This window comes from Mastomys coucha, unplaced genomic scaffold (assembly GCF_008632895.1).
Source record: "Mastomys coucha isolate ucsf_1 unplaced genomic scaffold, UCSF_Mcou_1 pScaffold17, whole genome shotgun sequence".
In the NCBI taxonomy this organism is placed as follows: Eukaryota; Metazoa; Chordata; class Mammalia; order Rodentia; family Muridae; genus Mastomys; species Mastomys coucha.
The window spans coordinates 18,803,053-18,827,350 of NW_022196899.1; the positions used below are offsets into that span (position 1 = coordinate 18,803,053).

Sequence of the window (24,298 nt, forward strand, 5' to 3'; positions counted from 1 at the left end):
GTTTTTCAATTACATCTTCATTTCAACATGAGTTGATTTTAATGTTTCAATCTCCTTCTTAAATTCTGTTTCCAAATCCTGGACTGTCTTCATTAATTCTATCAGCCTTATAATTGTATTTTCTTGAGCCTTCTTCTTCATATTTATTCTATATTCTAAATGTAATTTTCTTTAAGTTCATTAAAGCTGTTTCTTTGTGTCTTCTATAAACTTATGGAAAATTTTGGTGAAGTTTATGGCTGTTTCTTTAAATTCTGTATCCTAGGGTTCATCTGGATAATTCACATTGGAGGACATTTTTATTTTCTAATGGGTTTGGTTCAGGGAGTCACTGCTTTGATATTATAATGCGTACACATAAGTTTATTCAATAATCATACACCACATGTTGAGCACATGGACTGTACCTGTTAGTCTTCTGTTAAGGACACAGCAAGTTGAAGCTAAATGCAGAATGTGTTGGCAAGTTGATCCTAAAAGTCAGATTTTTGCTTAGGCACAATGAAGTTAGATAGACAGAAAGCTTAGCTGGCATGCACGATGGGTTCCTGTTCTAAGACTGGGGTTTCAGTGCAGATCTGGGGATTCGGAATGAGGTGGAGGGGAAGTTCAGTCAGAATCACCTGGCTAGATTCTCGAAAAGGATGTAGAGGATCTGGCTATGAAGAAAGGCTTGATGTGGCCTGGGTGTTCTTTTGGTCCATTAATATTCTTGTGATTATAGGGCTCTGCAGCCTCGTGATCCAGAGAACAATCTTGGAATTGAGTGATAAGTAATATACTCATAGAAACAGAGGGCAAAATAGTGCTTATCAGAGGCAGGGAGAAACACATTAGGGGAGGGTGCAAATGCAGTGGACAGCTGAAAAGTTGGAGAGAAGGGTAATGTTCTTTATCACAGTATTATAACTAGTGAGTAACAATTTAATTGTAAGTTCCAAAATGGCTAATAAAGGATTCTAATCTTCTTAGTATAAAGGGATGATAAGTACTTGAATGTATTAATTGTCCTTAAAATTAAATACTACATGCATGTGTATATGCCACACAGTGTATAAAACTTGTATGTATAAGTTAAATATAAAAACAAAATGTGTAAATATGAATATACTTCATCATTTGAAGTTCCTTTCTCCTTTAATGGTTAATACTGTCAAATTGGCAGAATCAGGAAACACCCAGGAGACACACCTCAAGTTACACCTTGGAGAGACTAATTTGATTACGGTAGCAGCGTTTATGAAAGATTGCCAGGATTAGGTTAATTGTGATGTGAAGAGCCACCATTAAGGAGGGTGTCACCACAATCTAACCTTAGGGCCTGGACTAAATTAGAAGGTGAAACCAGCCTTCCCAGTTCGCTTCTGGCATTTTATGACCAGTCGTGTCAGGCTCCTGCCACTTGACTCCTTAACATGGATGTGGTACAGCCTCAAACCATGAATGAAATAATCTTGGCTCACATAATTCTTTGTGACAAAACCCAAGAAACATGAAAGACATGAATATAGTGCAAGCAATGCTGTCTACCAAAAATAAATAAATAAAAGAGTAAACCCTACAGAATGTAAAATAATCTAGAATAAAAATATGTACAATACACATGACAAAAAACACTGACTTTATTTATCGACAGAGTGGCTCTAATTCCTAAGAAGAGAAATATAAACAAATAGAAAATATATACAAAGTAAAGAAGTACACTAAATATAAAAAAATAAGTGCAAGGGCTTATAACCACAAGAAAAGACGCAGGACTTCCATTTAAAAATGCAAATTAATACAGTAACTAAGATCCATTTTTACTATAAAGAAAAAGATAAAAAATTGATTATCACACTATCAGCTAGAGAAAAGAGAAACAGGTTCTCTAAAACATGGGAATGGAAATTGGAACAACATTCTTGAAAGTCAACCAGAAAATAGTGTAGTGTCTGATTTCCCCCATTGATAAGTCAACCTGTAAGTACGCTGTCCTTCACGTCTGATTTCCCCCATTGATAAGTCAACCTGTAAGTATACTGTCCTTCACGTGGAGAAACAAGATTGCATTCCACTTGTTAAAGTACTCTTTGTTTTTTCTCTGCATTGATAATTACCATTTGGTTATAGTTTTATAACTCCTTATAGGAAAAATGTCTATGAATATGATATTTTCCACTGGTTGAAAAACATCAAGTAGTTTATTAGTTTAGTGCTGTTGTCTTGCCTTATAACCTCCACACCTGAGCTTTCTCCCAGCCCTTGAACCATAGTTTTATTCTTCCATTGTTGTTGTTCCTTTGTTTGTTTCAATAATCTTTCCCAAGTGTTCATCCCTTCATGATCTGATACCCTGCAATCATGTTCGTTGTATATGAAATTCTGAGTTGGTCCTAGTTTTCTTCTCTGTACCACGAGCGCATTTCTCTGATGTGCTCCCTCTTGGTCTTGCCTGGAGACCTAGTGATGTCATTGCTCTACTCTTGTTGTCCTGACAGCCTCATTGGATCCTTTTGTCTCATAGTTGGCCCTGAGCCCTGAGAGAGGGCGTACTCTTTCTGTTCATAAACTAGCTTTCAGTTGAAAATAATGTCGTGTGATATTTTTTTACTCTCGTTGCAATCATTTATTGGAAAATATAATACAAGTACAGAACACCTCTATGAAATAAGTGTTTTGGTGCAATATGGCATTTTCAAAAGGAAATACTCTGAGGATAGAGGAAACCCAGATTAACAAGTATTGTTTTGCAATACCTGTCTCACTTCAGTCATGACTCTTTTTCTTTTTTTGATGCATAAACACTTCTTTGGAGCTGCCTAGCCATCTTGTTTTTTTTTTTTTTTTTTTTTTTTTTTTTTTTAATAGTTTAATGAGTAGTTTCTGCAAAGCTTATAATGCTACAGGGTTTTTGCTCTGCTTTGTTTTTGTTTGTTTGTTTGTTTGTTTGTTTCTTTAGTAACTGAATTATATGAAAATTACAGCAAGATATTTTCACATTAAAAGACACAAGAGTTGCCAATGAAAATATAATTATTATAAGTAACTAAAGTGCTTGTTTTCTCTACAGTATTCTATGTAAACTCTAACTTCTCTATTGTATTCATATTTCTAATCTTTAGGGTAAAACTAAATGCTTAACTTTTACAGCCACAAACCTTTGACATTCTAATGCTCATTTGGTTTTGTCCTCTGATGGTCAATTTCTGGCCAGTGTCTCAGGAAATGCCCATGGAAATAGCATTTCTAAATTCCTGACTTTTGACAGGGGTCTCTTGAATACTGTTGTATTTGCAATGTGAGTTTATGGTACAATCTAAAAACCATCTTCATACACCACATTTCCTACTGACATTTGCTATTTCAATTTCTCCTGGCTTAAAGCCTTAGTTCTGAAGTCTGATGCTTCAGTGTCTAGTACTCTTAATGGAATAGTGCTTTTATTGATGTAGTTCTCTGCTCCCAATCTGGGTTTCTGTCTGAGGATTTTACCCCCATATATTTATCCTTTTTCTAGGTTCTTGTTCCATGTTTCAATTCCATTTCTTTCTTCCCTTCTTCCTTTTCCTCCTTTCTTAATCCTTCATTACTTCCTTCCCCACTCCTTGCCTCACAATCTTCTTTCCTTCCGACTTTTTTGAATTTTTTCGTTAAATCTTGTGCTTTGTTTATTCAGACAAACTCTACCACCATAAAAGGATTCTTTCCTTTCTTGAATTGAATCTGCATTGAAATTACTATTTTTTATTTGAGTTATGTTGAGCAGCTCCTAAATATCCTGCTTTAAATTGATTTGTATTCTTAGAAATTATTAGTATGTTAAATTTCAATCTATAAAAAACACTGAGTTTTGCAATGTGTTATTTGACATTTTGTAACAATTACTTGACATATAGAGATTTTAATTTTGACTTATTCTTCTTTATTGTTTCAGACAAAGATGTGTATTGTTTTCTAATTCTTGACTCTACCTTAATAACAGGACAATGTTTTTATATGTATTTTTAAATCTTTCACTTTAAGTTTTCAAGCTTGAATCTTTAATTCATCTAGGATTAAATCTTTTTGTGTTCAGTATGGTAGTGGTATTTTTCCACATGTGGCCAAATCCTATGTAAATAGCTGGGCAGTGGTGGCACATGACTTTAATCCCAGCACGTGGAAGGCAGAGGCAGACGGATTTCTGAGTTCGAGGTCAGCCTGATCTACAGAGTAACCCTATCTTGAAAAACAAAAGAAAAAAGAAAAAAAGAAAAAAGAAAAGAAAAGAAAAGAAAAAGGAGTCTCTTCATTGGCAGAACCTCTAAGGCACAAACACAAAGTTGCGCCCTCTTCTGAGATTGGCTTTGAATGTCACTGCTATCCTCCACTCATCACCCTCTCATTGACACTGTGCTGCTTTCCCAACAATGGCTTTAGAGGGTTTTCTGACATGGCTGATGAGATGCTGATCATTGTTTTGTGGAGCTTGATGGTCTTGGCTGTCCTTGAATTGTAACTATATCATGTCTGTACAAAAGCAAGCGATTGCCATTGTCATTAGAATGTCATTAATTGAAGAGTATTCATTTCTCTCTTCTAAAGACAGAGTGTGACTATGAAAATCACAACCTCTTCTTGAGTGCTGGAATTACAGATGTGGGCAACTACACATTGGTTAAGGATAACTTTAAGAGTCATTTTAGTTACTATCTTTCTTACACACTTCTTAAAGAGATCACCTCTTAGAGAGGTATCTCTCTTTGTCTCTCTGTCTCTGCCTCTCTGTCTCTGTCTCTCTGTGTCTGTATCTCTCTGTCTCTCTCTGTCTCTCTCTGTCTGTCTCTCTCTCTCTCTCTCTCTCTCTCTCTCTCTCTCTCTCTCTCTCTCTCTCTCTCTCTCTCTCTCTCTCTCTCTCTCCTTGGTTTAGGTTTGAACTCAAGGCTTCCTGCATAGTGTTTGTTGTACCACTTAGCTACACTCTCAGCCTGCTCATTTTATATTAAGGCATCCAATTTTAAGAATATGTTGAACTGGACTTTACGGGGCTGAGGCAGAGGATCTCTGTGAGTTTCAGGCTAGGCAGCACAACAGATTAAGAAGCACAAAACATACACTGGATTAGTTGAAATCAACATTTTAATCATTACTGGTGATTAGTGTTAAAGTTCATTCTATATTATCATTTATGATTTAATGCCAGAAACATAGAAATCCCAAAGTGAAAATCCCAAAACAGCATCCCAAGTCTCTTACCATGGACAGCTTTGATATAAAATAAGCATTTTAAATAAAAGTAAATAGATCACAGAATGAATCTGATAATCTTTCCTGGGCTATATGTGTAGACAGAAAGACAATGAGTTGGCTGCTGGTCACATGAGAACAGGTCTTATGCTTTACTCGCTCACCCATCACTGATGAGTGCTTGGCATGGAGTACCCATTACTGATGAGTGCTTGGGATGGAGTACAGGACCTCAGTATCTGTCTTCTAGGGGATGGGTTAGTGGTAGACATGTGAGTAAAGAGATTTTGTACTGAAAGTGAACAACTCAATGTGATGATTCACATCTTCCCTTGGAAGGGCACTTTTAATTATATATGAGTTTCTTAAGTTGTAGTCTTTGGGTCTAGTTAATTTTGGTATATAATTTTCTTCTTTGCAAGGCATTATAATAACATTTATTAAAAATATAAGGAATGAGATAAAAAGCACATCGTAAAGTATTTTGAGTGAGTGGAACACTACTTTGCTGTTTTGTGATAGAGAACTGGAAACTACTAACTGATCAGTTAACGATGGGTCTTGATTACAGTATCCTAGCCATGGCTGCTCCCTTGCAGGTCTTCGCTTTCAGCATGCTTTTGCATAATAGTTTTTTATTATATTTTATTTTATTTTGGTTTGGTTTGGTTTAGCCTCTTTGTTTTTGTGTATGTGTTTTGTTTTGTTTTGTTTTTTTCTCCTTGTGTATGTAAAAGAAAGGTGACATTTGTCACAGTTTTGGATTGTATTACTATGGAATCTAAGTTATAAATACACTGAAAATTTATAATGATCAAGTGTATTGCATTGACTGTCAAGATATGGAAGAATTTGATTAACAGCACAAATGTGAAAATTTTAAGGAGCATCATTAGTAAGCCTCTGTCCCAATTACAGATGTTGTAAGTCTATTCCACAGGCACACCATTAGTAATTGCTAAATGGGTTGTTGAAAAAGTAGCAGTGGAAACACTGGGCTGAGATAAACTCTACTGAAGCATGTTAATGCACAACCATAGACTCCATACTGCTTAACATACTAGGCTTGCAAATGCATTTGAAGAACAGTGATTGAAAAGGGAAAATGGTAAAGGATTTAGTTTGGATTTTTGTTTGTTTGGTTGGTTTTTTGTTTTGCTTTTTGTTTTTGTTTTTTATGAGTGAGGATTTTTTATTTTGAAAAAGTAATGATTCATGGAAGACTAGACATCCATTTTCTAATCTTTAAAATAAGTTGGGTCATAGAGTTTTTACAGCTATCAGAAAAATAAAACATCCTATATAAATATAAGAACAAAATTCCAAAATATTGTCATTGGCTTAGAATTACAGATTCATCATAGATGGCTAATGGCAAGACTTCACAATTACAAACTAGGACCAAGGCAGAGGAAAAGGTTCTGTCAGGAGTGAAGGTGGGGTGAATTTTAACCTGGATATACCATGCTCCTCAGTCTTATAGCAGAGTAAGGGTCCAGGTTTGGCCAAGATATTAGGCTGGGAAAAATTACCATCATCCACCTTGATTGACAGACTTGGGCAGTAAAATTTAATTCGTGATGCAATGAAACTCAGAAGTACTATTCTACTATTTCAATACATACAAAGTGGAGTAAATAGGTAATACTTTAATATACCAAATAGCACAAAAAATGATCTCAATCAGTCCAAAGGCTTAAATTTATTCTAAGTTTGATAATAATAGTATGTTAGTAGGCCCCAGGATTTGACCTAGAATACAGTATCTTGACCGTTTTCTAACACCTTAGACATCATTTGATGAAGAAATAAAGGAAGGTGGGCATTGTTTACCAAAGAAATGAGGGGCTTATACTTGTCATTTGTCAGTGACATTCACTGGCTTCTAACTGCTCTGAGAAAAAAGGAAGCCGATGTTCATCAAATCTAATTTTAAGATTAAGAATCATAAAGAGTAACTAGAGAAGTCATGGAAACAGAAGGTCTAATAGCTGTTGAGGAGATGTGTCATCATGGAGAGGAAGGCTGCTCTTAAAATGAACTGCAGTGTTTTCGAGAGAGATAGAAATGTTTTAGCCTGAAGATCATCAAGGCAGCTCTCCAGAACTAGGGCAGAAGGAAGTACTTAAAATAACATCATTTCACTGGAATATGCTGCTTCTACATGAAAATTTATAGAATGTATTTAGGACTTTATGAAACTCAGAAGAAAGCATTCTGTTAAGTATAAGAAAATATAAAAATGTAGATAAAATATAATCATATCCAATACATCAAATCCTATAACCATTACTTTTGTTTAGAAAGACACTCTTAGATGTATATTACATATCCATAGAAACCTCCAGACAAGGTCAGTATTTTTAGATGACAATTTGGAAATATTGAAAGCTAAGCCTCACCTCGGTGGGATTCTGTTATTTCTAGCTTGGGAATTTCATACCCTTGTCTTTGTTTATACAGATGAGACACAAATATTTCATGCATCTCCAGTCTCAAGGTCCAATCTTAGTAGATAATAAAAAGTTACAAATATTTTATATCTCTATTTTTGCTTGCTTCTCAAAACATTGGGAGCCATGTATCAAGGATTATGCTTTTAGGTGTTGGAGAGATGGCTCAGTGCTTAAGAGCATTATCTGCTCTTCCAGAGGACCTGGGTTCAAATCCCAGGACCCCAGCTCACAATTGTTTGTAAGTCTAGTTTCAGTGAATCTGAAACCCTCACACAGATATACATGAATGCAAAGCAACAATGCACATAAAATTTTAAAAACACATATGCGGTGGTGGCGCACACCTTTAATCCCAGCACTTGGGAGACAGAGGCAGGTGGATTTCTGAGTTCGAGGCCAGCCTGGTCTACAGAATGAGCTCCAGGACAGCTGGGGCTACACAGAGAAACCCTGTCTCAAAAAAAAAAAAAAAAAAAACCAAAAGTTTATTATATCCTTCTAAAGTTTTAACTTATTTGCTCTATGTAAGCCTTATTTAGTCTTAATCTCAACAGATTTCTGGTTCATATGTTTTCCTTTTTATAAACCACATTATTTGGAAGAATCAGTAAATGAAGATTTAAAGACTTTTCTTCTTTTCCCTTACTTCACGGTCTTTCTAGGATCTCTTTGTCTTTGCTTGTCGCTTTTCCTATCAGGCTAACTCCAAGAACTCCAAGTCTACTCTTCAGTCTGTTTCTCTGAAATCACCAAGTACTAAAGAGATCGTAAACATTCTTATTTCCAAGAAGTCAAAATGTTCCCTGCATCTGTGGGATAACAGGATGAGGTTGCAGAAGTACATTCATTTTGTGCCAGACAGAGAGAGAATTTCCTGATCTTTAAAAAAAGTCAGCACAACTTAGAAACCACGAAGGTATTTATTCATGATAACAAAGTGATTTTTAATGAGAGATGTGGGTGTCCAAACACAGGTGGAGCGGACCCAGCCTGATGAAAGTACAGCACATTCCCGATGCTTGGTTGACCAATATGTCCTTAGGGAAGGAATAATAAAAAACACTATTTTTTTTTAATTGTACCATATAACAGCCATCAGTTCTGGAAATGCTATTTAGAGAAGGTCTCTTTGTTTGGACTTCAGCTACTGAGTTCTTGTACTTGGCAACTTACAAGTTTCCTTAAGTCATCAATAGTTATTGATTTAAATTAGAAAGCAAGATCTTGGGCTTGCCGTTTTTCAGAGGACTAACTCCTGCCTGATTTGTACATATTTAGAGGATATAAAGGTAGACATCTGAAAGAACCATCCTATGTATTCTATAAAGCACATTGTATACAGAGTATGCATAACATACAAGATGTAATTTATAGCTAGATAAAAATTAGATATGTGTTAATCATGTGTTCATTTAAAATAATTGACTCCTTCTAAAATAATTTTACCCAGTTGAAATATTTTTTTGGAGGAAAGGTACTACTATGTAACTCTGTCTGGCTATATAGAGTTAATATATAGACTTGAACTCATAGATATATGCTCTCCTTTGCATCCTGAGTGCTGGAATATAAGGTATGTAGCACCACCTCTGTTTCTGAAGAAAAAAATAAAGTCTCTTAGATTTGTAAGGTTTCATTCTTAAGCACTATTAAAATCAGATGTCAACCTAATTACCATTTATTCCAAAAAATTACCTCAGTCATTTCAGAGGGATATTTGGACTTTTTTGACGTAATACAAAATCAAATTAAACCCAGGATTTCCCAACAAACTTCCCTTATTGGCAATTAATACCTTAGCCATTCTATTCTATTTTTTAAATGATATTATCAGCAGCTATAAATTTTAAATTAAAATGATGCCTTCTAAACAAAATAACAAAAAGAGAAGACACTTTAGCACTGCAGATGGATTTTCCAGTCTGTATTTTCAGTAGAGCTAAACAAATTGAATTGATTTCTGGCCTAAATAAAAATACAACTAAGTGCTAGAATAAAACCAATTCATAATTTATAGGAATGAATCAAGTTTGCCCAATCTATCACATGAGTAGGAAGCTTAGAATTTTGATGAAAAGCTGAAGTTTGTGTTGTTGACTTCTCAAACAAAGGAGAAGTAGAAGGTTAGTGGAGACATCCCGTCACTATATTGACTAAAAGATAATGACAACTGCTCCTACAGAAGCTTGGCAAGATAATTAATTGAATGATAACAAATCTCAGCAGGAAGTGCCCATTAATTAGATTTATTTTGGAGCAAGTATAACCAAATTATCAAATATTCACTCACATTAAAAAGTGATAGTGTATAACAACTAATTACTTGAAATAAAAGGCCCGAAGCTTGAACCAATCACTAAGAAGTAAACAAAATTACAAGAGGAATACCATGGCTATTGACAGCTTCCTAGGGATTCCACTCATTATTTGTTATTGTGAAAATACTTCAAGGAGATATGCCAAAGAAAAGATGCCATTGATTCTGAAATTCTGATGCCTGTAAAGCCAGGAACATCTGCTCCGCTCTCTGTATCTTTTCTGGATGTTCATATGCATTTCAATACAACTGTACCAACAGGTGAAATTACTGATGTTATAAGTACAGAAATAAAAATTGAGTGCTGGCATTCCACTTCTGTATCAGGCTCGCTGCTATGCACTGTGCATTTTGCCTACTTACTATCACATGTGGTTGGGAATTTTTATTTGTATACATTATATTCCGTTAATATGTGTCAACAGGTGTGCATTAAAGCATGTTCTTAGACATAAAATGAATGAAATAATTTCTACTTTGAGCTGAAAAAAAATCTCAAAATTGGAAACGTGAGGTGATTCAGAAATTATATTCAATATTTCATGAAAGTTAGTGATCAAATTTATTTATCTACAGTAAACTAAATTTGATCCACATTCAACATATCAATAACATTTAAAACCATTAAATCTGCCACTTTAACATCCCTAAGTTTATACAGAAAACATCATAAATCTTTGATAAATGTTGGCAAAATTATATAAAATCAAAACAGCAAACACTTATTTTGGCTTGATATCAACTATGAATTCTAAGAATCTTGTTCTTGTTTGTTGCTATGCAACTTCAATCAAGACAATCTGAATTAATAAATAATGCTAAAATAGTTATTCACTTTAGTATTAGCTTTCCCCTAGCAGGATAATACCTTCTTGATAAACACAATCCAAACACATTAGATAAAACTGAATCAAAATGCCAAATTTTTGCTTTCGTTTAAAAATTATATTTCAGTTTGCTAAGAGTTATTAGTTCTGGTTGTGCAAGACACAATTTTATGTTCAGGAAGACAGAGTCTGATAAAACAAACTAGACTAGCTACTCACAGTGACTCACAATACCTTTGCCATACCCCAAGAGGGAAACCCTAAAATCTGACTGCTTTCTTTCCTTTTCTTTCAGCAAACAATCAGGCTATGCATTATTTCCTTAAATATTTCCCTAAATTGATATAAAGCAGGAATTGTACTGTCAAAAACTAGATGTTAGAGATATGTAGCATTTTTTTATAGTAAGATAGAAACAGAGTACTCACTATAACTTATTAGAATAATTTTTTCCAAGTGAAGTAATTGCTGCATATGAAAGCACTCATTCACAGTACATTTTGATGTCACCTTTATTTCTAGTCTTACTGTTTTCTTAATGTCGTCAAAGACAGTTTGGCATTACACGGTGCTTCAGCGGCTGCATAGTTCTTCTGGTTCACTGTCGGTGGTAACATACTTTCTAAAGTACAAGCATGTCACTCATCAATGGCGAGTTGACTGCTCTGGATTTTGAAGACTTTGCTTATGACAGAGAATTGTATTTTTAAATGGAACAATACTTAAATTTATCGATGTTTAGTACTTTGGAGGCTATATAACCAAATAAGATTTTCAAAGTAGAGTTTTTACCTTTCAATACTAGATCAACATCTTTTTTTTTCAGTGCTTTCCAATTCTCTTGAAGAATGTTTTTTAAAATATCTGATGGCCACTCCCATATTATGAGCAGATTCCTTACTTCATGAAATACTGCCCCTTCATTTCTACATTTCCAACAGATTTTTCCCCTGGTTAGCAACATCAAAAGTTGTGTTTTTAAGTGAAAATAATGGTCACTATGTTTGTGTGACATCTAGGGAAGGGGTATTTAAAATGATCAAGGTAACATTTTCTGAGTTCCTGGTTCTAAGTTAGTACTAAAGTGTCAAGATTTTCCCTCCATGCACAGCTGTATTCTCTGCAGCTGCCTGTATGTCTTCTAAAACCCAACTGTTCTAAAACACGACTCCAAGACAGTCTTGTTTCTTTTTTGAAGATTCCTTTCTTTCTTTCCTTTTCTTTTTTCTTTTCTTTCTTTCTTTCTTTCTTTCTTTCTTTCTTTCTTTCTTTCTTTCTTTCTTTTTTTTTTGGTTAAAAACAAAATAAAAGACAAAACAGCAATAAACGTTTTAGCTCTTTAATGAGCAAAGATCAGGTCTCTTAACATTTGACCAATCTCCATTCTCCGTATTATCTTTATTTCACCCAAGGACCACGGATGTGGTCAAGATACACAACGTCCTTCCCACCAAGTCGTATACAAGTGTTTGCTTTTGTATAATAAGCTTTCAATTCTTGAAAAAGGGTAGCTGGAAAGAAAGGTCTCTGTTACTGCAGTTAGTCAGAGAAAGTCCTTTGCGTTATCTTACAAACTATCAAAATTGCTAGTCATCTGAAAAAAGGTAAAAAAAAATCACATAACTTTAGTCTAATAGAAATATAGTACAGATAAGAGAGAAACCATTGATCAGGATGTGCTCTTTAAGTCCATCTCATTGTTTTTTTTTTTAATATAAATGTACATCTGATTACATATACAAACATTTGGAAAGGTCTGTGATATATTGATATTACTGGTAAACAACAGGGGATTCAGAGATTTCTGTGGTCTTAGAGAATTCATTTGAAATTGCACATGTGTGAAAGACAACCCCCCCCCCCCAGCTGTTGACTCTCCTAGGTTCTGCACCTACATTGTTCCTCTGCTGAGATCTCATGAGTAAATTCAAGTGACCCTCAGCGAGAAAGCTGCAACATGAAGAGGGACTGAACTTTCTATTGAATTCTTAGTAGTAAACATTTTGTCATGCAACATGAGTAAATCAATTGACTGAGAACTTTAATCAGAATGGTACTATTGGGGCGTCCTTACACCTTGCAAGAATGTTACCGAAAGGAACAAACTTCAGAGTAACAAACCCACAGCAAATTATAGCTCTGTAGCTAACACATGTCCAATTAGAGTGGTATTTCTATAAATTACGTATAAGGGAATGAAAAGAATATTCAACTCATAGAAATTTTTTTCTGGGATTCATATCAGTGAGTATTCACCACTATACCTCTACTTTCTCCCAAGACTTTAATAACTATTCCCTCTATTATCGAAACTACTGCAAATTATTTTATTATTATAATTACTTTTGCCCCTTATAAAATCTTCTTTAGGTTCTGCCAATTGATGGAGGAGGCTCCTATTAAAAACTCCAATGGGATGAGAAGAATTTTAATTACGGCTTAATCAGCAGCACAGCCACCAAGCATATAAATTATCATGCACATCGTGCTAAAAATATCCAGTCTCCTTGATCCCCACGACTTAGTACTGACAGCACTTATGTGATAATGTTGTACCTGCCAGTCTTTAAACTTCTTTGTTTTACTGGCAATTTTCAGCATGAGCTTCTCTGCTATGCCATTAACAGCATAGGTGTTCTGTGTACTTAAGCAGATATGGTCTACACAATTAAAGGGCTCCAAATGAAAACTGACGAAATTATCTGACATTCCATTGGTGTGTCCCTTGTGCATATTCATAGTTGATTTGATTTTTATTTTTGTTTTTCTGTTTTTAAAGTATTCAGACAGAGTACTTTCCTGTTTGGTGTTCCACATGCCTAACTCCGGTATGTAACTTAAATCTTCAACAAATTAATTCTTGAAAGTGAATGAAAAAGTATCATTCAGAACAATTGCTTCAAGCAATTGGAATTTGCTTTTTTTTTTAAAGTTGATTTGTGTGTATATCTATGTACAATTCATTTTTCAAAACCCCCAAAGTTCTTGATATGTATATTCACATAATATTCCTCCTTATTTAAATAGTGAGAGTCTTCTGAGTTGAAAGCCAAGGAATCTTCCAATAATCTTTTACTGCACTCCATCAGAAAAAAAAATCAGTTTGTCTTTCTCATCTGGCTATACCCTAGTTGTTGAATGTGAATGGGGGTGCGGGTGGGGGTGGGGCAGTGTATTATTCTGTCCTCCAGTAAATGTGTTGAATGTATGTAAGGGCTGAATCCCTGGTATAGTGTTGGGAATCATTGTGATGGTGTTAGGTGTCATTAAAGGAACATCATCAGGTGACCTCCTCATAGCGAGAGTATAATCTGGGGGACAGGCGGTCCGAAGAACCACCTCGTGTGGATGGATGGACTCACACTCGTGATCCAAGTCAGTGTGCTTCATTTGGAGAGACATAATTTCCTCTTCTGGAGCATGGGTGAGGTCATTGGTGGTCGTGCGCTGAGGGCTACACCTCCGGTGGACATCATGTCTCCTCTTATCCTTCTTGTAGTACAGGGCTGCAAAAGCCAAGATGTTCAAAAACAGCAGAGAGGCTCCCACTGCGATCGTGACACTTAGCTCTGTGGAGTAGTCCCTCTGATCCACTGAGAAGGGACTTGGTTGTTGCTTGGGATCATCCTGTTTGGCAGTGGGAAAGGCTGATGTGACTGGTGTGGAATTTTTCCTTGTAGGTCTGAGAGTGATGTCCGTGGATGGCACTTTAGTTGTGGTAGAGGTATACTGAGAAATGTCATTGAGATTATGCAGATGAGGTACCAGCTCCAACCAGAGATTTACCTTATTGGCTCTGTAATGCTCTTTAACTCTCGGTTTTAATCCAATATGGAGATAAAGCTGGTCTTTCTGGGAATATCTGGTCCATGCTACTTCTTCAAAGCGGTTGGGTTTGGTATGAATGAATTTTGTGTCTTGAGGAACTGGTTGATTTGGGTCACTAGGAAAAGGGGTGAAAAGACAAAAAAAGAATCTATGAGGACACATATATTCTATTTATTCTTTTTCTTAGTCAAAATACTATGCTTAATGTTTACTCAAAGAATTAACATAGGAAAAGTTTTAATTATGTTTTAATATTAACTTGCTTCTACTTAGAAATTTAAGTTAAATAAAATTATGTCAGTGATAATATGAAACTGGTTAGTTTCACATTCTGGTTCCCTATTCATTTAGAGAAGAACTATCATTTATTCAAAATACTTTTAATTATTTTTGGTCCAGAAAATGGCTCAGCAGTGAATGCTTTTGCTGGACAAGACTGTAAGTATGAGTTCAATCTCTAGAATCAGTGTCAGTGTAGGAGGAAAGAACAAACTCCATATAAGTTATCCTGGAACTCTGGCAAGGACACGCAGCTCATTTTTCCATAAGTACATCACAAGTGTATAAGCATGTACACACACACACACACACACACACACACACACACACACACGCACACACACACCACATACACAGTACAACATATACACAAACACACTGACAATAGTGCAAAACGTTTAAAAAATATTATTCTCATAATAAGTTTGATTTTTTCCCAGTGGCAGTGCAAGAGAAATGGCATCAAAATGTAAGCTGAGGACTTAGGACCAGCGCCTGAAGAGATGTCCATCATCAGAGGGCTTTCCTACCCTACACAGATGTATCTAAATGAAGCTTCTGGAACCTCAGACCCTTCTATGTACAGCAAGATCCGTAGAATCTGAGATGAATGTTAAAATGCATACAGTGTTATGAACTAGAAAGTTATAGAACACTATGTCATTGAAAATGGTAATGTCATGGCCTGTGCACCTCAGAAGCCAAAGTAATAAAGCCATGGAGCAGTGCAATAGGAATACAAGTCTGTCTCAATAAACTAGAAAAAAAGTAGAATTGGTAATGTAGCAACTGTTCAAAAACAGTAAAATACAGAATTAGTGTTCACTATATGACGTTAATATGCTACTGTGTTTTGGTCTACTACTTTGGCCTAGAAATGTAACATAGTGATGGGATATGTATTCAAGAATGTTCAAGGCACTGGTTTCAATGCCCGGTATCGCAGAAGAAATAACAAACAAATAAGCAAAAATACATTACACTATTTAAGAATATATATACATTATTCAAGAATACTTAAAGAGGTATTTGTTATTACAATTAGGGCAGAGTACTTTCCTTAGGTACATACCCAGTTTTAGCAAAATTCGTCCAATATGTCATTACTACTGCACTCAACATCACATCATTCTTGGAGAAATTGCAAGGAAATAACTCTGTAGGGCCAATCATGGGGATTCCCAACACATAGGGAACCTCATCCCCATGAGCTGCATCAGCCCAAGCTGGAACTTGATCTGTTTGGCAATGATGATAAAAGGCATAGAAGTACGTAGGTGAGCCAAAGTTTGAATGAAGGTCCGCTGTGGCGACAGCAGGTGCTACCCACTGATGGTCTGTAAACAAAGCCAACAATGTCTTCCTTCTAGTTTCAGGGTTATGGCGATCAGCCCAGTCAGTATACATGAATTTAATGGTTTCTCTCAAAACATCTTTGCCTTCGGGATATCCGTATAAATTATCAACAAAATTAGAAACAGCAAAGTCAAAATCACTGGCTGATACACCATCATCACTATCTACTATATTTTCAACAAACTTCAACCCTTCCCCTTGGTTAACTCCTAACATGATATCGTAGTTGAGGAACTCTCCCTGTTCCATCAGTATTTGAGGGTCATCTGGTATCACGTCACCGTCGATCACAGGTCCAAAGGCTATGTGGTATCGGGCTGGTTGAACGTCTTGATCAACGAGTTCTTTGTAAGGCTTCTTCTGCAGGCATTCTACTAGCTCCACGGTATCTGACACATTGCAGCCAACTTTTGTAGCCAGAATTCTAGCATATTTTGCAGGCTGGAAACTAACAGCCCAGCTGGAAAGGGCTGTCCCACTCTGAGCTATTGCTCGTTGAAAAAGTCCTATGGGAAAATCGACAGAGAGTTTTGGATGATCATTAAAGAGTGTTGTGGTCACAAATTAACATCTGCTATTTTTGACATGTGCATATAATCTCAAGTACAATTGAAGAAACAAATACATATTGTCTAAGAGAAGGTACGAAATGTCATCCCCAGGGTACAAAATACCAGAGAATTTCCTCAATGTCTTATAATTTAAGTGTAATTTGATTTGCGGTTCTAAATCCTGTGCTCTCAAAGATATCGCAAGGAGGAGAGGTGAAGTTAGAAAGCATACATATTTAAAGGACTCAAATATTTTACTTAATGAGTATTATATATGATAATTAACATCATCAGGATGAAGTCATTTCTCTCCTTTGCTCCTCAACAGATTCTATATTGTCTATTTCCAATATTCCTTCAATTTGGCTTAATGTCTGTCTTCAGTATAAATGATTGTGTAATGTTTGCTTTAACTTGATTTTATTTGAAAACATATTGTTTGGGCCTTATGCAGATACCAGGACTAGGGACTTGACAGTACCCTGGGGATGGCCTTGACACCACACAAAACAGAATATAATTTAAGACAAACTGCTTTCATATTTCTATGCCAAATATTGTATGATGACTACTCATCTTTCTGAAGAAGACATAGACGAAGAAGTATCTTCACTAAGTTAGAGGGACATCATCAGGAAGACTGAAGGGAGTAATTAAAACTTTTCTACTGTAGAATGTATGCTGTTGTATTTTATCATAAGGCATGGCACCTATATGGGCCAGTGCCGTTGACTTGTCTCACTTAAGGGCTATAAATTATAGTGCCATATATATGTTGTTTGATAACAGATGTATGCTTTTTAAATCTGCAAGTACACTGAATCACTAGAGTATTTTCTTATAACATAACAGTCTTTTTAAAATATAGGTTATTGATTTTATTTAAGAATATATATACATATATACTTCCAGATTTGGGTAAGACCTCATTCATTTTAAAAGCATGATCAATCATTTACATATTTTAAGGGCAAAGTAGTTCTTTACACAAAAGTTCAGAAGTCATGCATGAATTGGTTCCAGAGTTCTCAACAAAAAAATGCATATGGATTTATATGTGTTAATAGTATGTTCTAGATAATTTTAGAAACACTCAAAGGTCAAACAAAGCTGATATTTCTTATTTTTTTTTCCTGAATAGACTTGGCTTTGGTAGGACAAAGTTCACCAAAGCAAACTACAAACATCTTGGCAATGTAACAGAGCTGTTACACTGTAGGAACTGTTGATATTAGAGCACAAGCATATTTTGCTAACGAAAATATTTATTACTAAAATAAACCTGGTCATTTAAAAATAATATTCATTCCTATCTCAAGCACGTAATGACATTAAATATACCCGAAAAAAAATACTTCATGTTAAATGTCACTTGAAGCGCATATCCTAGGAAGCCATTCCTTTCTTCACAGGTGAGGGGGGTTGTTAAGGGTTTGTGAGATGTTGATGACTCTGGGAAGCTGCAGCTCTGAACAATGGAGCCTTTCATTGGGTTTCTAGTCTTTAAAATTCAAGTCTGTCTTGGGGGAGACTGAGAATTTTAGAAATTTGTCTGTGCCCTTTCTAGTAGTACCGGGCACCTCTTGAGAGAGATTTCAAACTAGATCAAACTCAAGCCCCTGTCTCCAGTCAGCTATGTACATGTTTCCTTAAAGTGTGTGATGGAATGTGACACTCTCTGCTGTTTGCTGAAGCATTGGCCACTGCTTAGTGTCCTGTCAAGCGATGAACTGATTGATTCCTTTATCCAGTGCTCTTCCAATACTGGCAGATGCTAGCATTGGGACCATGCTTGCTCAAACGACTCCAAGAGTTCTGTATAGGTTGCCAAAGCTAACTTAGCTAAACATTAGCACTCATACTAAGATTGGGAGAATCTCATCTGTTTAATTGAAAAACTTGATCACTTCAAAGTAAGCAATTTTATTACAGACCAACATATCTACTTTAAAATGTTTCATTTCTATCATGTTACTTCAAATAAAGAATCTTTCCACAGGTAAGTGAGATGCTATGTAATCCATACCAATAAATTATATCTATATAAAATATAACTTGGATACTAATGACTGAATGTTCTCATGGAATCCCAAATGTATTTTTGATAACTGAAAATGTGTTAAGAGCACATCATGTCTGCTATTGCAGAGGACAGGGCTCATTACCCAGCGCCCTTGTTCAAATGACTTTCAAACACCTGTAGCTCTCTTTTCCAGAGATGATGGTGCCTCTAGCTTCCACATACAGTGGCATTCACATACACATGCCACCCCTTCACTCATATATATATATATACAATTTATACAATATATACAATATATACAATTGTATATATATATACAATTACAAAGAACAAAAATAAATATTTTATTTCTGGGAACTGAGACTCTCTATGAATTCCGGAGAACAACAGCGAATAAGTTGTTTCTCACACATACAATGACAAATTGGAGGCAGAAAATCACAGATTCTCTGTTGATGAATATTCTGTTTTCTTCTTTACTACATATAAATAATAGAAAGTATTTACTCTGTGAAATTCTTCTGATAGCTCTCCGGTTAATAATGGAATTGCAATCCTGTTTGCAATGTAACTGCAATGAGTGACTGAAGGTTGGGTCACAAAGATGACAAACACTTTAGTCAAAGTACTTAAAGCCAGAAAATGGAAATAAGAAAAATCCTTTGTGTATTAAAGCAGACTAGTGCTCCATATTGCTTTGCCAAGCTTCAGGAGAAAACAAACCAAACCAAACAAAACAACAAACTTGAGCTGAAAAGAGAAAAACCACAAAATCAAATGTTTTTTTCTTTGTAATCAAAGGTTCTACTGCTGACCTCAACGCTTTGACAATTTTGGATCACGCATGCAAACTAATGAAAAGCTTCAAGTGTCTATGTCCCTATGTTTAAAAATATTTGATTTTGCCTACTGATTAAGGAGAAAGAACAGAGTGTTGAAAGTCTTTATCTGATTTTTCCCTCAAATCAAGCCTTTGAAAACAGAAAATTGCTACAACGCTCAGCATTCTGAAGTGGACGTGAAAAAGCATCTTACCCAGCTCCATGGAAGACAGAGAGAAGAGTCTGACAGAAACTTACACATGCACAGAAAGGCTAAAGAAACATCGCTAAACAGTTATCAAGCCCAACCTAACACTCAGTTGGAACAGAGAAGTAGATACAGAGCATCACATAGTACTGATGGTGGTGGCATGCAGACACCAAAATTGTCAAAATTTGCAACCTGCATAATACCTTTGGTTGAATTGCTCCAACGGTTACCTTCAGAATAATGGGATAAAGTCAGCAGATTGACACATGAACCCCCAGCGCCTGATCCAAACACAGTGATTCGCAAGGGGTCACCACCAAAGAACCCAATGTTCTCGCTGGTCCACCTTAGGGCCTGGATGAGGTCAAGGAGCCCGTAGTTTCCTTTAGCAGCCTGATCGCCTGTGCTCAGGAAGCCTGGAAGACAGAAGAAGAAGGATATCTTGGGATGATTGTTGTAGTTAACATGAATTAACCATACATCAACTTTAAGGTTATCAAAGGCTTGTCCTGGCCATCATGACTGCCAAGTGCTTTAGTGAAAGGTATTTCCATTTGGATAAAATCATTGATCTCCGAAAGAGAATGTTTATCTTTCCTAAATGGTTCCCAGAAAACAGATGAGCAAAGGGTATGGTAATGGATGAAAGGCCTCAAAACACCCATTTCCAGAGGCCACATTCCTTGATGGTGACAGGAAAGTATATAGAGAAACTTATAAGAGTGTATATTTTGTATACAATGATACATCAGTGTACAAGTTGCTTGTGATCTAACCTGGTCAGAATCCTTCTGTGGAGCAGGGTGTGCAATAAATGTGGACAAGGGGGTAATGGTTCAAGCTTTACGTAGAGTTTTAGCAGTTCCATGAAATTCTAATGCAATTCCTAGCAGTGTGTGTACCTACACATGTGTAGCAGGATGAACCACAGTTAAGAAATGACTGTGATAAGGGTGATCTGAAAACATGTTTTAGAAAGCTTTGGCCAGTATATGAAAGCAAGGGCTTTGGCAGAGTTCAGACTCTGATGGTTTCTAGAATGCTCAGTGTTCTGTAAGATAATAGAGCTGATAAGTAGAACAGTCAGTTTATTTTGAAAATAGATGCAGTCAAATAGGGGAAAGATCAGAAGGGCCTTCACTGACAGGATGCCAAAAGTAGCTGGAATAGGGCTGTTCTTGAAATAAGTGTGGTGGACTCAGCGATAATCTCAGAACTCATGGTTTCAAGGCCACTTTACTCTTCATAAGAAATTTCAGGACAGCTAGGAAATCCTGTAGCAATAAGAGCTAAATGTCTTTGTTGTTGTTGTTGTTGTTTTGTTATGTTTTTTTTTATTTTTAATCCCTAGAAAGTTTAAAGGGAATACTCAAGGAACTATTTTTGAACTCTTAAGGCATATTCCCCCTTTTTGGCTAGTATGGGAGGTTTTATAATGTGTTAATTATACATTGTTAGATAGAAAGCAGAAATGGTTAATAAAATAGCATATTTTATAACCTATTCATATACTTAAAAGTTATCACTGACCATGTAAACTATGGGACATATTTATGGTTTTGTTCTATATAAATTGATTAGTAATACTCAGAGTCTTTCAGCAAGTTCATGGAAAAGAGTTTTAAAACCAGTTTTCTAAGTTAATCCAGGCCAAAAGACTCAATATGAGTCAATGTGTTAATCAAAATTTTGATTTGTTTTAAATATATTTATATGCTTTATAAAAGCAGCTAGGAATTCAATTTTATTTGTGAGAAACAAACCATAAGATCAGTACCTACCTAGGAGTAAATTAATCTGTCATCACATTAAAATATGAACAAAAAGCCTTTAAAATTTTATTGTATACATGTGTTAATTCCTGCACATAGGTGACCTAGGATGGATGTGGAAGTCAGGGTAACATTGTGGGGGTTGGTACTTCTCGCGTTGTTGACAGAGGATGTCCTGTGTATCATATCGGGTGCCGTGCACTGTATGCTCAAAAGCAAAGCCCATGAGATTGAAGCTGATTTTCCTGACTCCACGGTCCAGCCTCCCATTTGCCACTGTAGGAATCCTGGATAAGAGACTCACAGGACTGTGCTTGGCATTTTACAGGAATCATCCCCCTGCCCCCAAGCCTGCTCAGTTTATTCAATGAGTGATCCTCAAGCCCAACAAGAAATTCTTCCTAGTCATTGTAGAAGGAAATAGGTGAAATGAAACCCTTTTGAATAACTTTGGAATGAAAGTTGGTTTTAGATTTAAAAGTATAATCTCAAGTTGGGTGTAGTTTAAGTGTGTGGGAGGTTTCTGCTGATGAGCCTCTACCCAGGTAAACAAGGCAAAATGGTCATCAGTGTGAAACCAAGCAGGCTATACAAAGAGCCACTGTAAAAAGGTGCAAGCTCTCCCTCTATCCCTCTCCCTCTCCTTTCCCCTCCCCCTCCCCCTCCTTCTCTCCCTCCCCATGTCCCTCCCCTTCTCCCTTCCGTCCTCTGTGTGTATGTGTGTGTGTGTGTGTGTGTGTGTGTGTTTGTGGATGTATGTGAGTATGAAACCAGGGCAGGCTATACAAAAAGCCACTGTAAAAACATGCAAGCTCTAGTTCAGTATGTATGTGTGTGCCCAAGTGCAGGTGCATATGTGCATTATTTTGCATATATTACCTTGAAAATATAATCCATGAGTTTCAGGTAAACTTTTCACAGACATATTTTTGAACAAATATCTTTCTGGTCACACCCAGTACTCTTTAATGATATCACAGAATAATTTGAAAAAAAAAATTCTCACATGTATTTTTGCTTAGAAAATTTCAAATTCTCAATTAGAAAAAAATATTTAGAGAAAAAAAACCTCACAGGGAACTCTTTTAACAATATTTTTTATTTATGTGAGCTTAGACATAAGATGAAGTCATTAACTTAAATTTTTGAAAAAAAAATTGTTAATCTAGAAGTATAGACTGAACCAACAGCACGAAATTTGAAAATAACTACAGAATGGTTTCCAGTAATAACTAGAAAGTTCTGGACTGATAACGAAATCCTATGTGTATCCATATAGGCATGCACACCAGTTTATGCTTTTGAGTAACAGAACGAATGAAAGATTAAGATTGTGGCAGTCTAGGGAGTTTATTACCTATAATTTTATATCACAAATCTACTCAGGTAGAAAAATGAATTTTGAGTATAGCTTAAGCCACTCAATACAAAACAAGAATTTCTACTGATTACTTTATAAAACAACATTGAAAAACTCCAGTTATGAGGCCTCAGAAGTGGCAGGGTAGCCAACACAGGATCCTTTCTACCTCTGTCTAAACCTAGAAGAGACTGCTGATCCACAGCCCTCTCTGCCCCTTCCCCTCAATTGGAGAGCCTGTCTCCAGGGAGTGCTCCAACCCAGGGACTCAGGCAGGTCCAGCTGGGAGGCACAGGTCTCAGAAGTGGCAGGGTAGCTAGCACAGGATCCTTTCTACCTCTGTCTACGCCTAGGATAGATTGCTGATCCACAGCCCTCTATGCACCTTTCCCACAATCAGAGAGCCTGTCTCCAGGGTTTTTTCTGTCCTCAGGACTCAGGGGGGACAACTGATCTACAGTCCTCTGCACACTGGTCTTATCAGAGGAGAGTTGATCTCCCAGAAATGCTGACACAGGCTTACAGACCCACAGGAGGAACAAGCTACATCCAGAGACAGCAAGAACATCTAACACCAGAGATCAACAGATGATAAAAGGCAAATGCAAGAATCTAACCAACAGAAACCAAGACTGCTCAGCATCAACAGAACCTAGTACTCCCACCACAGCAAGTCCTGGATATCCCAAAACACCAGAAAAGCAAGATTTGGATCTAAAATCATATCTCATGATGGTGATAGAGGAATTCAAGAAGGGCATGAATAACTCCCTTAAAGAAATATAGGAGAACACAGGTAAACAGGTTCAAGCCCTTAAAGAAGAAACACAAAAATCCCTTAAAGAATTACAGGAAAGCATAACCAAATAGGTGAAGTAATTCAACAATACCATCTAGGACCTAAAAATAGAAGTAGAAACAGTGAAGAAATCACAAAGAGAGACAACTCTGGAGATAGAAATCCTAGGAAAGAACTCAGGAACCATAGGTGCAAGGATCACCAACAGAATACAAGAGATAGAAGAGAGAATCTCAAGTGCAGAAGGTACCATAGAAAACATTGATACAACAGTCAAAGAAAACATAAAATGCAAAAATTTCCTAACCCAAAACATCCAGGAAATGCAGGACATAACGAGAAGATCAGACTTAAGAATAATAAGTATAGAAAAGAGTGAAGACCTCCAACTTAAAGGGCCAGTAAATATCTTCAAATGGAAACAAAAAGAACTATACAAAGAAAATACCAAACCAGGAGCTGGTACTTTGAGAAAAATCAACAAAATAGA

The 24,298-nt window shown here is 36.2% G+C and overlaps 1 protein-coding gene across 11 annotated transcripts in view; it reads right to left on the minus strand.

Moving 5' to 3' along the window:
* Window positions 1-9,894: 9,894 nt before the first annotated feature.
* Window positions 9,895-24,298, minus strand: part of Nlgn1 (neuroligin 1) — a 901,140-nt gene continuing 886,736 nt past the window's right edge. For 8 of the 11 annotated variants that reach the window (XM_031376453.1, XM_031376456.1, XM_031376452.1 and 5 more), the window contains 3 exons: window positions 20,081-20,293; window positions 15,988-16,777; window positions 9,895-14,751 (listed from right to left, as the gene is read on the minus strand). In XM_031376453.1, the coding sequence (XP_031232313.1) occupies window positions 13,929-14,751; window positions 15,988-16,777; window positions 20,081-20,293 (1,826 nt within the window). In that variant the 3' untranslated portion in view covers window positions 9,895-13,928. The remainder of the gene's footprint in view (window positions 14,752-15,987; window positions 16,778-20,080; window positions 20,294-24,298) is intronic. The other 3 variants (XM_031376460.1, XM_031376458.1, XM_031376454.1) reach the window with 1 other exon arrangement.